At 57.7% G+C, this 13,434-nt stretch overlaps 1 protein-coding gene across 13 annotated transcripts; it reads right to left on the bottom strand.

The window, feature by feature from the left end:
* Positions 1-478: 478 nt before the first annotated feature.
* KLC2 (kinesin light chain 2) lies at positions 479-10,690 on the bottom strand. 13 transcript variants are annotated; one of them, XM_087855046.1, is made up of 18 exons: positions 10,582-10,626; positions 9,842-10,029; positions 9,466-9,740; positions 6,554-6,784; positions 6,336-6,405; positions 5,489-5,711; positions 4,716-4,803; positions 4,513-4,614; positions 4,244-4,417; positions 4,038-4,137; positions 3,324-3,373; positions 3,150-3,217; positions 2,560-2,668; positions 2,299-2,457; positions 2,098-2,222; positions 1,841-1,898; positions 1,613-1,735; positions 479-1,475 (listed from the first exon to the last, which is right to left on the bottom strand). In XM_087855046.1, the coding sequence occupies exons 3-18, from the start codon at positions 9,691-9,693 to the stop codon at positions 1,392-1,394; spliced, it is 1,992 nt and encodes a 663-aa protein (XP_087711172.1). In that variant the 5' UTR covers positions 9,694-9,740; positions 9,842-10,029; positions 10,582-10,626; the 3' UTR covers positions 479-1,391. The 13 variants fall into 13 exon arrangements, with proteins under 13 accessions (XP_087711172.1, XP_087711176.1, XP_087711174.1 ...); XM_087855050.1 differs by having other exon boundaries at positions 9,466-9,703; XM_087855048.1 differs by lacking the exon at positions 10,582-10,626 and adding an exon at positions 10,438-10,558 and having other exon boundaries at positions 9,842-9,997.
* Positions 10,691-13,434: the final 2,744 nt, after the last annotated feature.

Here is a 13,434-nt window from a genome sequence, read left to right as displayed (position 1 = left end):
CTTACTTTGCCCAACTCACCCCCCCCCCTCCCCGTTGCGCAGGCGCAAACCCAAGGCCGCATCTCCTAGCCGACGACCCATCGTCGCCGCGCATTGCCTCCTGGGGCTTGTAGTTCGCTTCCTATAGCTGTACCTGGGCTTGAGGAGAGCACTCGGGGACCTGACGCGTCCCGACGATGAGAGGTCAATTTAGGACTGGGGTTGACACGCTTCATGTCTGTCTGGCAGAGGCAGTCATCCCTACCCTCGCAGTTCAAGGAGTTGTTAGCATCAGAAGTTCATTTATTTGGGGTATCTTGGTGTGCTGGGCCCCCAAACAAATCCGGGATAGGAGCAAAATATCTGGGCTCCAGCAGCGCGGGACCGGACGTGAGGGACACACATACACACACACTCGCTCCCTCGCAGCCTCTCCCGACCTCACCCCCAACCTAGCGACGCTAGGGGCCCTTGGCCTCCGCCCCAAAACAAGCCCAGCTCAGATTCAAACGGTTTTTATTTCTACAGCAACATTTGAGAATAGAGAGGGACCGCCTCATCGCCCCCCCGCCCAACTGGGGCAGCCCCTCCTGCCACAGGGGCCGTCACTGGCCCTAGCGACAAGCTGCAGGCGTGGGAAGGGGCGTGGCAGGATGGCTCAACGGGCGGTGCCCAGGGCGGGGTCAGGCCGTGCCTGGGCGGGGCCGGGCGGGAGGGGCAGTGCATAAGGCCGGGATGCTGGGCAGGGCCCGGCAGTGAGAGGACGGGCAAGGGGAGGGCTCTTCGTCCTGGGGCAAGGGGCGATTGTGGGGCTCAACGCGCCCCTCAGAGGCCAGGAGGAGCGCGAGAAGGCCCGGGGAACCCTTTGGGGAGGGGCCGCCCCCGAGATGTAGAGCCTGGGAGATACCACCGCGCGGAATGGGGGTGATTAAGGCCTGGGCGGTACCACTAGAGAAGGGCAGGGTGAGGGGAGAACTGGGCAGTACCGCGGACTGAGGGGAGGGGCGCGGCCAATAACTTATTTCTCTATATACAGAAGCAACGGCCGGGGGACAGGAGGGCAGGAGTGCTGAAGGGACGGCAGGTGCTTAGTGTTCTTGGCTCAGGGGTCCTGGCGAGGGAAGGCCACTGAGTCTCCACCTTGGAGACCCTGGCCAGCCCTTCACCTGGCCCTGAACCTAGAGAAGAGGGGGCCCTGCTGGATGGAATAAATAAGGGGTAGAGCTGGAGCGGGCAGGCCCAGCCTCCAGGGCTTAGGCTGAGATGACAAGGGAGGAGGTTACCCTGAGATTGAACAGAAAAGACGGGGGTCCTTGGAAGAGACAGGTGGGGCAAGCAGCAGGCCCATGCGAAGGGCTGGGGATGGGGACAGTGCCGGGTGGAGGCTCTGGCAACTGGCTGCCCCTTCAGGATTAGCCCACGAGGGAGCTTCGTCGGGAGAGGTCCATGGAGCTGGAGCTGAGGGTGCGGCTGTCAGAGAAGCCTGTGCCTCCAGGCTGTGGGCAGAGGGGGCAGGCGGCTCAGCTTCTCGCTGCTGCCCGTCTGTACTTCCTTGGCCAGAAGGGGCCCGATCAGCCAGAGTCCCCAAGTGGGGCCCCTGACCATGTCCTGGTACTCTGGCACTCCCACCCACCTCCACAGTCATGTGCTGGCCCTGGCCACTTGCATGTCCACCCCAGGCAGGAGCTGGGCTTCCCTCATTTGTCTTCCCAGTGTCCAGCCCAAAGCCAGGCCTGGCACAGAGCTGGAAAGGTTTCTAGATAAACAGACATGATTGACAAGCTTGGCAAGTACACAGGACATGCAGTCTTTGGGCCCCGGGGCCGGGGCTTCACTGCCCAGTGCCCAACACCAGCCATACCTGGACTGGCTCTTCCACACTCTTGTTGAGGAAGTTGAGGGAACTGGCCCGCTTCATCCTGAGGAGAAAGGAATGCCTGGATTTGTCAAAGGTGGGACTGGAAGAGGATGTGGCAAGGGATCAGGCTGGGGCTGGAGACCGCAGCTGACGGAAGGGGAGCAGATCTGCTGGGTGGTGGAGCTTGAGGGAGAGAAGGGAGTTCACCTGGATCAGGAGCTCACCTGGGGTTGGAGGGCCCATCGGGGGCAGAGGCTCACCTGGGGTTAGGAGGCTCCTGGGGGCCACCACCCTGCAACTTCTTCACCAGCATCTCACTGCTCCGCCTCAGGGCATCTCGGAGCTTCCCAAAGGAGCCGCTGCGCCGCAAGGAGCCACTGCCGTCCTGCGGGGTGGACAAGTCTGTCTCTCTACCACACTGACTACCCAGCCTCCCGGCACACCCCAGCCCCTAGACTCACTCCGCTCCACTCAGCTGCAGGCCCTGCCTCCTCGAGGTCAGACTCAGGCCGAGCCCCGGCACTCCCTGCCACGTCTCTGCTGCCCCGGCGGTCTCCCCGCCCACCGCTACCGTCTTTCAGCAGTTCCACCACCTTGGTCTGGCTTGCGGGGTCCAGGCCCTGAGGGAGTGGCAGGGCACATCAGGTGGAGCCCTGAATCCTGACAGGAACACACACGGATGCAGAGGTCCTTGCCCACACCCCTCGTGCCTGTTGCCCCACCTGCTTGCGGTTGCGGCTGGCACAGTCCTCCAGTGTATGTGCAGCTTCTAGCTTGCCCTGGCGCCGGTACAGGGCCCCCAAGCTGCGCAGGGTAGTGTTGACTGTGGGGCTGTGGACGGGACAGCAGGGATGTCTCAAACTCCGTGTTCCCCAGGAACCAGGCCCATCCTAGTATCCGGCCCACAATGAGCCCTGAGGAACCATCCGGCCAACCAGAGTCTCTCCCCCTCTTGTGTCCAGCCCTGTGCTAGGCCTTCTTAGACTCCCCTGTCTTGGAATCCCCCCAGATTCCTAGGGTTGGGGACTTGGCCCAGAGCCCTAAGTGGGATGTTGTCACCAGGACTAAAAGCTGGGAGACCCAAGGGCAAGATAATTGGGCTGTCCCAGGGCAGAAAGCCTTTTTGGGGCAGGTGGCTGGTGACCCAGGTCTCGAAAGACAAGTTGACAAAGGGGTGTGTGTGTGTGTGTGTGTGTGTGTGCACGTGCGCTGGGGTGAGCATAATGGAGTGTAGAGCCTGGACTTGGCCCCCACCCAGGATGCTGTTTCCCTGCTACCTGCTCTATTTCCAGCCCTGCTCTGCTGTCCTCACCTGTCTACTTTACAGGCCTTGTACCAGCTCCCATATTCCCCATAGGGGGTGCTGTCCCGGCGCTTGTCCTGGGGGAAGGAATGGTCAGGGGAGGTGGCAGAAGTCCCTCCCCTTTACACATCCCTAGCCTCACCCTCTCTCCCCCGACCACCCCAGCCCTGCCCATAGAGTTACCTTGCTCTCCTCCCGTTCTTCTGCATGCATCCAGATGGGCTTGTTGTCCCCTGGGGGGAGAAAGGGGGCTGTCACCAGCCTCCCATATAGGCTTCTCCTGGTTGAAACATAGGACTGGGGTCTGGGGAGGAGGTCAGGGGTACCCAGGAAGGATCAGAGTTGGGTTTGGTTGCATGAATGAATGAATGAATGAATGAATGAAAAAAACCAGACTTGAAACATTACTGACCCTCTTCTGGAACACGGAGATGACATGGCACAGGCCTGTGCTTGCAGGGCTTGGGATTGAGGGCTGGGGGGAGCAGATCCTTAAATGCCGCAAGCCCACAGGCTGAGACACATGCTAGGCCTGAATGATAGGCCAGGCTGAGTGATCCCAGAGCAGGAAATGACTGACCATTGGGGGCCGGAAGGTGGCTTCCCAGAGGGGGAGACATTTGGGGTGGGCCCTCGCAGTGAACAGGAATTGCTCAGCAGAGGAAGGGGAAAGACTCTGGGCCCAGGGCACGGGCTATGCAAAGGGTGTATATAGCACCAGCAAGACCCAGGAGGCTGTCTGAGTTGGGTGTGTGTGTGTTCACACGTGCACACGAGTGGCTGGGGACCAGCCAGACCCCACAAGGGCCCAACCAGCTAAAGTATTTGCTCTGGATGCTGATGGCTGGGCAGGCCTGTGCTGTGTGAGCTGGGGGCACACGGTGGTCAGAGACTCACCATTGACAGAGCCAAACTCCTTCTCATGAGCACGGGTGAGGATCTCCTTGTACAGGGTCTCTGCATCCTGGTACTTGCCCTGCTTCAAGTAGCAGGAGGCCTGGAGGAAAGGGGCCAGAGAGTAAGCAGGATGCAGGGAGCTGAGCCTTTTCCTTCCTTCCTCCCCCCAACTCCTCTCCTCCCACCCCACTCCTGGCCCAGGGTACCAGGTTGTTCTTGGTTTTGGCCACATTGGGGTCATCAGGCCCAAGGCGTGTGGCATAGATCTCCAGGGCCCTCCGGTAGTAGTATTCCACCTCCTCAGCTTTGCCTTGGTTCTGGCACAGCAGGGCCAGATTGCTCAACTGCTTGGCCACATCCGGATGAAACTTGCCCAGGACCTGGGATAGGAGTGGGAGCCAGTGGCTGGGCTCGGGGCTGCCCTAGGCCCCTGCCTGCCAGGCCCAGCCAGCCTCCCAGCCCTGCCTGCTCCCACCTTCTCCCGGATTTCTAGTGCCCGCTTGCACAGTGGCTCGGCCTCTTTGTACTTGCCCCGCTTGCCATACAGAACTGCCAGGTTGTTCAATGTTGCGGCCACCTGGGGGGGGGAGGTGGGACAATGGAGGCTCAGTGACCCGGGGCCCTGCCCAAGGCAGGGCAGGGCAGGGCAGCCCCCACCTCCCACCCACTCTCACTCACAGCCGGGTGGTCCTTGCCCAGTGTCTTTTCCCGGATGGCCAGGGCATCGTTGAGCAGGTGGGCAGCCTCTTTGTACTTGTTCTGGTCCCTGGGTGTAGGCAGAAGCATGGTGAGGGGTGTCCTCCAGCCCAAGGCCCTCCCCCTACTGGTCCCAGATCCCCATGGTCACTCCTCCGGTATTTACTGATGAGCGGACATGACTATGACCCAGAGCTTGGGGAGACCTGGTCAGCCCCTGCCCTCCAGGAGCTTGGGGGGGACTTTGAATAGTTCCCTCACAACTCACCAGGGCATCAAGTGCTGGGGTATGAGCCAGACTCCCCAGGATTCTACCCCCACTTCCTCGTGCTTAGTGCACCTTGGTGTCTATTCCCCAGGGCCTTTGCTCATACTGTTCTGCCAAGGAAAACTTTTCCAACCCTCTCATATTCTGGGCAACTTATCTTTCACCAAAGACCCTTCTTAAGCCTTAATGCCCAAAGAAGCTGGGCTGCCTCCCTGGTGTCCTTATGTGCTGTCCCCATCCCTAGTTATGCACAAGCCTTTCTCCTCCAATAGACTAAGCCTTATTCACACCTGTAGCCCAGGCTCAGGGAGGTGTAGGCACCCTGTGGGCTCAGTACTCTCTAGGCATAATCTCCTTCTCTCTGCTGCCCAACTGCCTGGTAGAGCCAAGCTGCCCAGTCCTGGCCCACATCAGGGACTGAGGGTTTGTGACCCAGGGCTAGAGGCTTCAGGAAGCATGTAATGATTGTGGCCAGAGGCACCCTCACCGATAGACCAAAGCCAGGATGTTCAGCATGGTGGCAACGTCGGGGTGGTCGTGACCTGAAGTCTTCTCCAGGTCCTCGAGTGCCTGCTTGCAGAGGGGCACAGCCACCTCGTAGCGGCCCTGGGAGGCGTACTGAATCACCAGGTTGTGCAGGGTGCGGAGCCGTGCTGGGATTTCATAGCCCCCGTGCTGGGCAGCCACATCCCCTCCTCCAGGGCTGGGGGCTGCAAGGCCAAGGGCAGATCAGATGTACCAACTGCCCCCGGGGCTGGCCTGGCACAGATCAGCCATGCCTTTAACCTACCTGACATGTGGCCCTGGACAAGTCACTAGCTATTCTGCCTCAGTTTCCCCATCTGTAGAGTGGGTAGAATCCCAGCCCCAATACCTCAAGCTGTGTGTTATAGAGCAAGCCATCTAACCTCTGAGCCACAGTTTCCCATCTGCCGAAGGGAGACTCGGATACACGTGCTCAATGCTATTAGCAAGGCAAGCACTGGCCTAGGGCTCAGTACTGTGCATGCATCCTCCTTAACCCTCAGAGGAGGCTGAGAGAGGGAAAGAAACCAGTGGTCCCAGAACGACTACTGGCAGAGCAGGTCTGGAACCCAGGCCAGGCTGCTCCAAAGCTTGGAACTGTGATACCTATTTCTCAGAGCTTAGGGGAAGAGAACATGTGAAACTTGCCTTTTAAACTCCAACATGCTGGGATGTGATGATCAGAAATGAGGCAGGAAAGAACATGGCGCCCTTTTGGTCGCCGTTTCTGGTGACCTCTGGGTCCCAAGGACAAGGAATTGACACAGCCCTCCCTTCCCCCACCCCCAGAACCAGCTGCCCCTCTGCACCTGGGCTCTGCTCCTCCTCGTTGGGGAACAGGTCATCCAGAGAGTCTTTGGGGACGTCCCCCTTCTCCTCCTGGGGAGGACAGAATGAGTGTCAGGGAAGGAGGGGCATGGCAGCCCATGTGTCAGTGGCTGGGTCAGAGCCGAGTTTGCTCCATGTCCCTCCCTGCTCCCGGGCCCCCCTGCCCGATGGTCTTGCAGTGGACGTGGTAGGGGCTCACGCTGGGGGATGTGTCCTCATCCAGCTTGCGGATCTGGCTCATGAACAGCAAGTGCTGCTTCTCCTCCTCGAGCTGGGCCACAGCCTGCTCGCTGCGCTGCAGCTTTTGCTGTGTTCCGGCCAGCTCCTCTCGCAGCCACTGGTTCTCCTGTACCAGGCGCCGCACCTGAGCCCGCAGCTTCTGCTTTTCTGACTCCACAGCTCCCAGGTGGCTCGACAGCGCCAGGATCACCTGTGGTGCCAGCCAGCCGGGATGAGGGTTAGTCTCGTCTAGAGCCTGGGCCTCCTGGGGTGTTGGGGCCTGGCCCCGCCTATGAGGCCCTGCCTACAGCGCTGAGGGCCACCAAGTTCTCCTCTCATCAAGGGAGTTCCCCCCCCCCACCCCCAAGGCCCCAAACAGACCCCAGTCCCAGACCTGAACCCAGGAGGTTTGGGACCCCCAGCTCCTTCCTCCTGGGGTCAGGAGCCCTGGGTTCCCAGGCTGCTTCTGGACTCTTGAGAAAGTCCATCCCCTCTCCTGGGCCTCTACCTAGTCCTCTGCATTAAAAACCCCAGTTCCCACCTCACTGAGTTTATCGCAAGAGGCTAGCTGGGGTGTCGTACTTTCCCTGAGTTAGCCATTCTCTTCCTTTGTCTCCTGGGGGTTGTACTCAAGCCCTGCTGCCACAGCCACTACCCCATTGCCCCCTGCCCCAGGGCTAGCAATTTCCTAAGGACCCTGATAAATGGCTGAAGGGCCATGGAAAGACCCCATCCTGACTTCTGTCAAGGCAAGCCCCTTATGCAGCTTTTAGAGGGGAGAGGTGTACATGTCCCAAGTCCCTACATGGTCTGGGAACCACAGGGGAAGGGGACCCAGAGGCCTCAACATCAGGCCCTACCCCTCTCTCCAACCTCTAGGACTTTTTTCCTGGGCTTTTAGGCTCTTCTTGCCTTGGATCCTCACACAGGCTCTACTCTTTCTCCATCCTTCACAGACAGGGTCATTCCTGCAGCCCCAGGAAAGGAGGACACTTTCCCTCCATGCCATCCTCTTGCCCATCTGTGTCTGTGTCTGCGCACACTAGGAGGGGGACCCCTGCGTGTTTATCTCTGTACCTGGCAGCCAACTGGCCAAGGAGGGAATGACCAGCACATTGTGCTGCCAGAGGGCCAGGCCTCCTGGGACCCTGCACTTTCTAGTTGATTAGCAAATGTGTAAGTGACAGGTGTTTCCACAACCACTAGCTTTTTAAAAAATTCCCTAAACAGCCTGGAAGTATATACAGCAGATGGTGTGAGCCCTATTTTAAAGACAAGGAAACCAAGATGATACCACCTGCCCAAGATTTATGGAGCCAGACGGCATCTCAGCCAAGATTTGAAGGGGCCAAGGCTCTCTCCTGGAGAAGTGTGTACTCCTTGTACACCTCAGTGCCTCCTGAATATCTCCATCTGCATATCGTCCTGGCAGCCCCAGTGTAAAGCAGACCAAAACAGAACCCCTGATCGTCCAGGCTCTCTTGTCCCCTTCACTTGCTCCAACCACAATCTGGGAGTTACTCTGCCCTCCTCTCTCCCCCTTACTCCAGAACATCTAGAACTGGGCCCCTTCTCTCCTCCCTCCTGGTCACCTCTGTAGTCCAAGCTACCATTTCTCATTTGAATTCCAGCAGTGGCTTGCTAAATACCTGCTCCCTGTTTCCACCCTTGACTCACTATGGTTCATTCTCCATACCTCAGCCAAAGGGAGGTTTTTTTTTTTTTTTTTTTTTAGACTCTTTTTTTAGGGGCATCTGGGTGGCTCAGTCATTAAGCATCTGCCTTTGGCTCTGGTCGTGATCTCAGGGTCCTAGGATCGAGCCCTGCGTCGGCTCAGTTCTCCCTCTCCCACTCCCCCTGCTTGTATTCCCTCTCTCGCTGTCTCTCTCTGTGTCAAATAAATAGATAAAATCTTAAAAAAAAAAAAAAGACTCTTTTTTCAAAGTAATCTCTACACCCAACATGGGACTCAAACTCACAACCCGGAGATCAAGAGTCACACGTTCTACTGAGTCAGCCAGGTGCCCCCAAAGGGAGCTTCTAAAATCTAAGGCAGGCTGTGTCTTTTGACAACTGAAGCCCTCCAAAGGCTTCCTGCTTCTCTGAGAATACAATCCAAACTAATAAGTGCAGCATGATCAGGCCCCTGCCTTTTCCACAGGCCTCTTCTGTCCCTCTCCTTCCCCAGGAAGCTCTGGTTAGACAGGTCTTCTCTCATTTCTCCCACCACGAAAAGATCTTTCCTATCTCAGGACCTTTGCACATGTAAACTCTCACCTCCCTCCCTTTTCTGGAGGCCGGTTCATTCCTTCCTTCAGGTCTTGGTTTAAATGTCACTTCCTCAGAGGTCCTGCCTGACCAATAAATAAGATCTGCTAGAAGCTATCACAAGATCTTGTTCTTCTCTTTGTAGAACTTATCACAATATGTAACAAATGTATGCGTGTGTCTGACTCCCTCCCCAGTGGACTAGGGCAAAGATCTTGTCTCTCCCGTTGGACCTGTATCTCTGGCACATAATAGATTGCCTGGCACATAGTAGGCACTTGATAACTTACCTGTGAAGGAACGAATAAGAGAATGAATGGGGGAGGTCAGTTCTTAAGGATTTCCTTTTTGTTCTCCTATGCCATCCAGTCTCTGCTACACATCAGAGAAGCCAGGAACAGGGTTGTGTGTGGGGGCTAAAGGACGATCAGGCCGTCTTGAGGCAAGGACTGCTGCGGTTTCCAAAGCCCGTTCATTTTTCAACAGATATTTACAAAGGTCTGACCATGGGCTCCAGAGGCCACATGGTTCCCTGCTCAGATTCTGTTCCTACAATGCCAGGATTCCTCTGGAAGGCTCCATCCCTCCCGTGACCTCCCACCTCAGCATCCCACACCAGCCTACCTGGGCCTCCCCTAGACCCAGCTCGATGGCTTCCAGGGAGCGACGCAGGACGACACATCGCTCTTGTGAGCCGGGCTCCGCCTCGCCAGCTTCATGAGCTACCAAGGGAGCGAGAAGGGCACGATGCTCCCCGCGCAGGGTCTCCAGGCCTTGGATGACGGCCTTGGTGCCCAGCACGATCTCATCCTGGCTCAGCTTCTCCTCCCGCGGAAGCACCATCGTAGCCATGGCGTGCCGCCTGTGAAGGCGAGGGGGCGGACAGGCGGGTGCCGGGCCTGGGGCCACACCGCCGTCCGCCCCGGATTAGGTAAACACCTCCGGTCCCCGGACGCCTGGGTCCCCCGGGTGCCCGGGTCCCCCCGCCGGCAACCCGTACCGTGCCCGCGCTCGTCCTACAGGGGGCGCGCCCAACTCGTCTCGGCCCGGGAGACGCAATGCGGTGAGGCCGGTGAGGCTGGACCCGGATTCGGCCCAGACCACCGGCTCACTCGCGCTGAGGCGGCTCAGTCTCGGGACGTCCCCGGGGACTCCCCTAGCCAGGACAGGGAGCGCTGGGAAACGGTCCTACAGGGATCGTGGAGGCTTTCTCGCGTGCAGGAGACCCCGGCCCCTCTAGGAGATCCAGCCCCAACCCCTCGGGCAGCCTCTTCCCCAAGAGGCAGGCCGAGTCACAGACACCATCCTCTAGGGAAGGCCGCCCTTTGGGAGACCCTTCCCCTAGAGGAGCTTGAGATCTCGGCTTCTTCGTAGCCCCCACCAGGCCGCGCCCACAATGACCCCTCCCCATAGGCCGGCGTGACGCCCCGCGGACCCCTCCCCTGAAAAGGCCGAACTCCCGGCCCCCGCCAAGGAGGACCGCGCCCCCTCCCAGCAGGCAGGCCTTGTTCTCCCACAGCCTGCGCCCACGACGACCCCTCCCCTAGGCCGACCCAGGGGCCCGTCTCCCGGCCAGATCCGACCGCGCGGACCTACGCCTCCCGCTCGGGCCCGGCTCCTGCTCAGGTTCCGGCTCCCGCCCCGCTTCACCCGGACCCGCAGCCGTGAGCGGGTCCCGCCGCCTCCATCCCGCCGGCCTTCCCAGCAGTCCCCGCGCCGCCTTAAAGGTGAAGCCTCTACCTCGGCGGCGTCGGAGGGGGCGAAACACGCTCTTCTCTTCCCGCAGGCTGCCTTAAAGGAGCGCGCAGGCCCGGCCCGCTCAAGGCCAGGAGGGGGGACTGGGGCGGTGCCATCACATGTGGAGGGCGGGGCCATCCCATGTGGGGGGCGGGGCCGCTGGAGGTGGGGCACCGAGGGGCGGGACGCCGGCTCCCCCGGGGCGCGGGTTCCCAAAGGCCACCACCCATGCCCCTGCGGCCTCGGATTCCTCGACTGTACGCCCGCGGCCCGAGGACGCAGGGCTGTGCAGAGAGGCTCGGGAGATGCTAACCCTGAATGCACCCAGTACCACGGCCAGGGAGGACAGCGGGAGAAACCGAAGCACAGGAAGAAGGCCTGGCCTCCTGAGCGAGACTTTTGACATTCATTGACGTTTATCGAGGTAGTTGCCACTTCCTGAGAGCTTACTGTGTGTCGGGCGCTTTGAGGCTTTAAATACGTGTACTCATTTAATGCCCACAAAGACCCAATGAAGCGAGCACTGCTGTGATCGGCGTCTCCCAGACCTGATCCCAGGCTCATTTGTCTCTAGAGACTAGTTATGCCCCTCACCCAGCTCTTTCAGAACTCTTTCTGTCCCTGTGGGATTCGCAGTATCTTAGGGCTGCTTCCTGGGGGAAGGGTTTCTTGGCCTTAAGGGAGAAAAAGTTGACAAAGGGCAGCTGGGCATCTGCTGAAACAGACTCGTGCCCCTGTGGGTGAACACCACAAGTGCTGTTTGTTGACCAGTTGCCCAAGGCAAAGCACTTCAGGGCTCAGAATAAATGTCACCTCCTCAGAGAGCCGCCTTTGATCCCTGACTTCCCGTAGAGCCTCCTCCAACACCTATTTCTCTCTGTAGCACTTATGCCTTCTAATAATTTTCTTGCTGGTTTTCTGTCTCCTCCCTAGAATGCAGGCCAAGACCTGCCTGTCATATTCACTCCCACAGTAGCCCCCGGCCAGGCACACAGAAGCACTTAGTAAATGTTGATTTTAAAAAAAGTGTGGAAGGGTGCACCTGCTGGCCTTGCCAAATCCCTTCCAGGCCCAGGTTTTGGTCTGATGCTCTGCAGCTCCCGATTGGTGGCTACTCTGGCACTGCCCCTAGGTCGATGTCACTAGTGGGTGACCGCAGGATAAACCCCTGAGGTACAAAGCCTGCAAAACAAAGCCTGGCACTGGTACCCAAGGATCTGGGGTATTCCTCCTGAGTCAGGGTGGGTTCAGACTCAGAGTCTACCAGGTTCAGTGTCCTGGTAGATGCAAGAGTCCCCTTGGTGTCATCTCTGCCAGAGAGAGGTCCTACATCCTAAGTCAAGAATGTCCTATGACAAGGAGCTCACTACATTCAGCTGTGAGATTGATCTAAAGGTTAGGAAGTTTTTCCTCAGCTCAGAAAGTACCTTCCTGCAGTGCTCACGGACACCAAACTGAAGTTCTGTCTTCAGGAAGAACAGTCTCTTCTCTTTTGCCAGTGGAGATATTTGAAGACCTCTGTGGTCCCCCACCCAGTCTTCTCCTTGCCTGGACTGACAAATATCTCTTTACCCACCCCTGCTCCAGTTTCCCGACCCTTTTCCATTCCAATTTCTTTTTTTCGGGCTGTATTTTAGGTTCAATCCATATACCGCTCAGAATGTGGTGCTCAAGTCCAGGGCTCAGGGATCCAGACAGGGAGTGAATTTCACAGATCACAGAGGGATAGTCCCCACTTCATGAGACTGCCACCTGTCCACCATGAAGTTGCAAGTCAGGCTAATTTTGACAGCCACCACACTGTGTCTGCTCAGGGTAAGCTTGTCAGCTAAAACCCTAGACTGTGCGCATCCCAGTTATACGCAGCCAGGTTCTTACGGATCCTGTGCTTCTGCCAGTTATTTTTTCCCCAGTGACTTTTAAAGGTAGCTAATATAGTCCTACGATGCAAAATTCAAAAGGCACCTACAAGTTACAGTGACCTATGCTTCTTTCTCTCTGACCACTGTCCTCAGTCCTTCAGCTCTTCTCCCCAGGATCTCCTACTGTTACCAGTTTCCTGTGTTCATCCATTAGGTTGTGTCCATTAGTGCACAATTTGGGTTTGTCCTTGTCAGTTTCATCTGGTCAGTCTTCCTCCAGAGCCCTGCAGGTTGGAGTCTTTTTTGTTTGGGATCTGTCTTCCTTTAGCCCTCACGTTGGCCTTTTCCCCCAGAGGAGTGCTGGCTGTGGTGTGATAATCCAACCTTCTATGCAGGGAGACTCCATCAGATCATGACTGCGTTCCCAACTCAGGACAGCACATTCCTGGAGAGGAAATGGAATCTGGAGCTCAGGGCCCCTTTGTCATTCTTGAGGCTCGGTTTCGGAATCTCTTGTGAAAGGGACTTCATCAGAAGACTCTTCTTCTAGAGATTGGGATTTGGTGTTGCAAGGGTGGGTCCTGGGTATCTCTTAAAATTTTAAAACTTCAGTAGTGCCCCATGCTGTGCCTCTTGGGTTGAAAACCACTACTTAAATGTTTTTGTTTTACAGGTAAGGAAACTGAGGCCCAGAGAGGGGAAAGCAGCTGCATGTGCAAAGAGAGCCCGCTGCTGTGGGGGAGCTCAGGCTCCCAATGACCACCATGTCCTTCTCTAATCTACAGTCCAGGTTATTTTGTCTCAGTGTGTAAGGGAGACTGACCACATAGAGGAGAGGTCAAGAGAACTGAGGTCAGATTGCTTGTTCACACCCACACGGAAGCACAGTTGTACATACCCTCCGCACAGCCTCACGCAGGTCCACCTGGAGGCACTGCATGGACACCTGTCTGCCCCACGCACGTGGAGGTGTGCGTATATTTATAGGCCCATG

Source organism: Ursus americanus, chromosome 24 (genome assembly GCF_024610735.1).
Source record: "Ursus americanus isolate L20-20 chromosome 24, mUrsAme1.1.p, whole genome shotgun sequence".
NCBI classification, from domain to species: domain Eukaryota; kingdom Metazoa; phylum Chordata; class Mammalia; order Carnivora; family Ursidae; genus Ursus; species Ursus americanus.
Note: the sequence above shows the minus strand (reverse complement) of the source record. Positions and strands in the feature narration are given on the sequence as shown.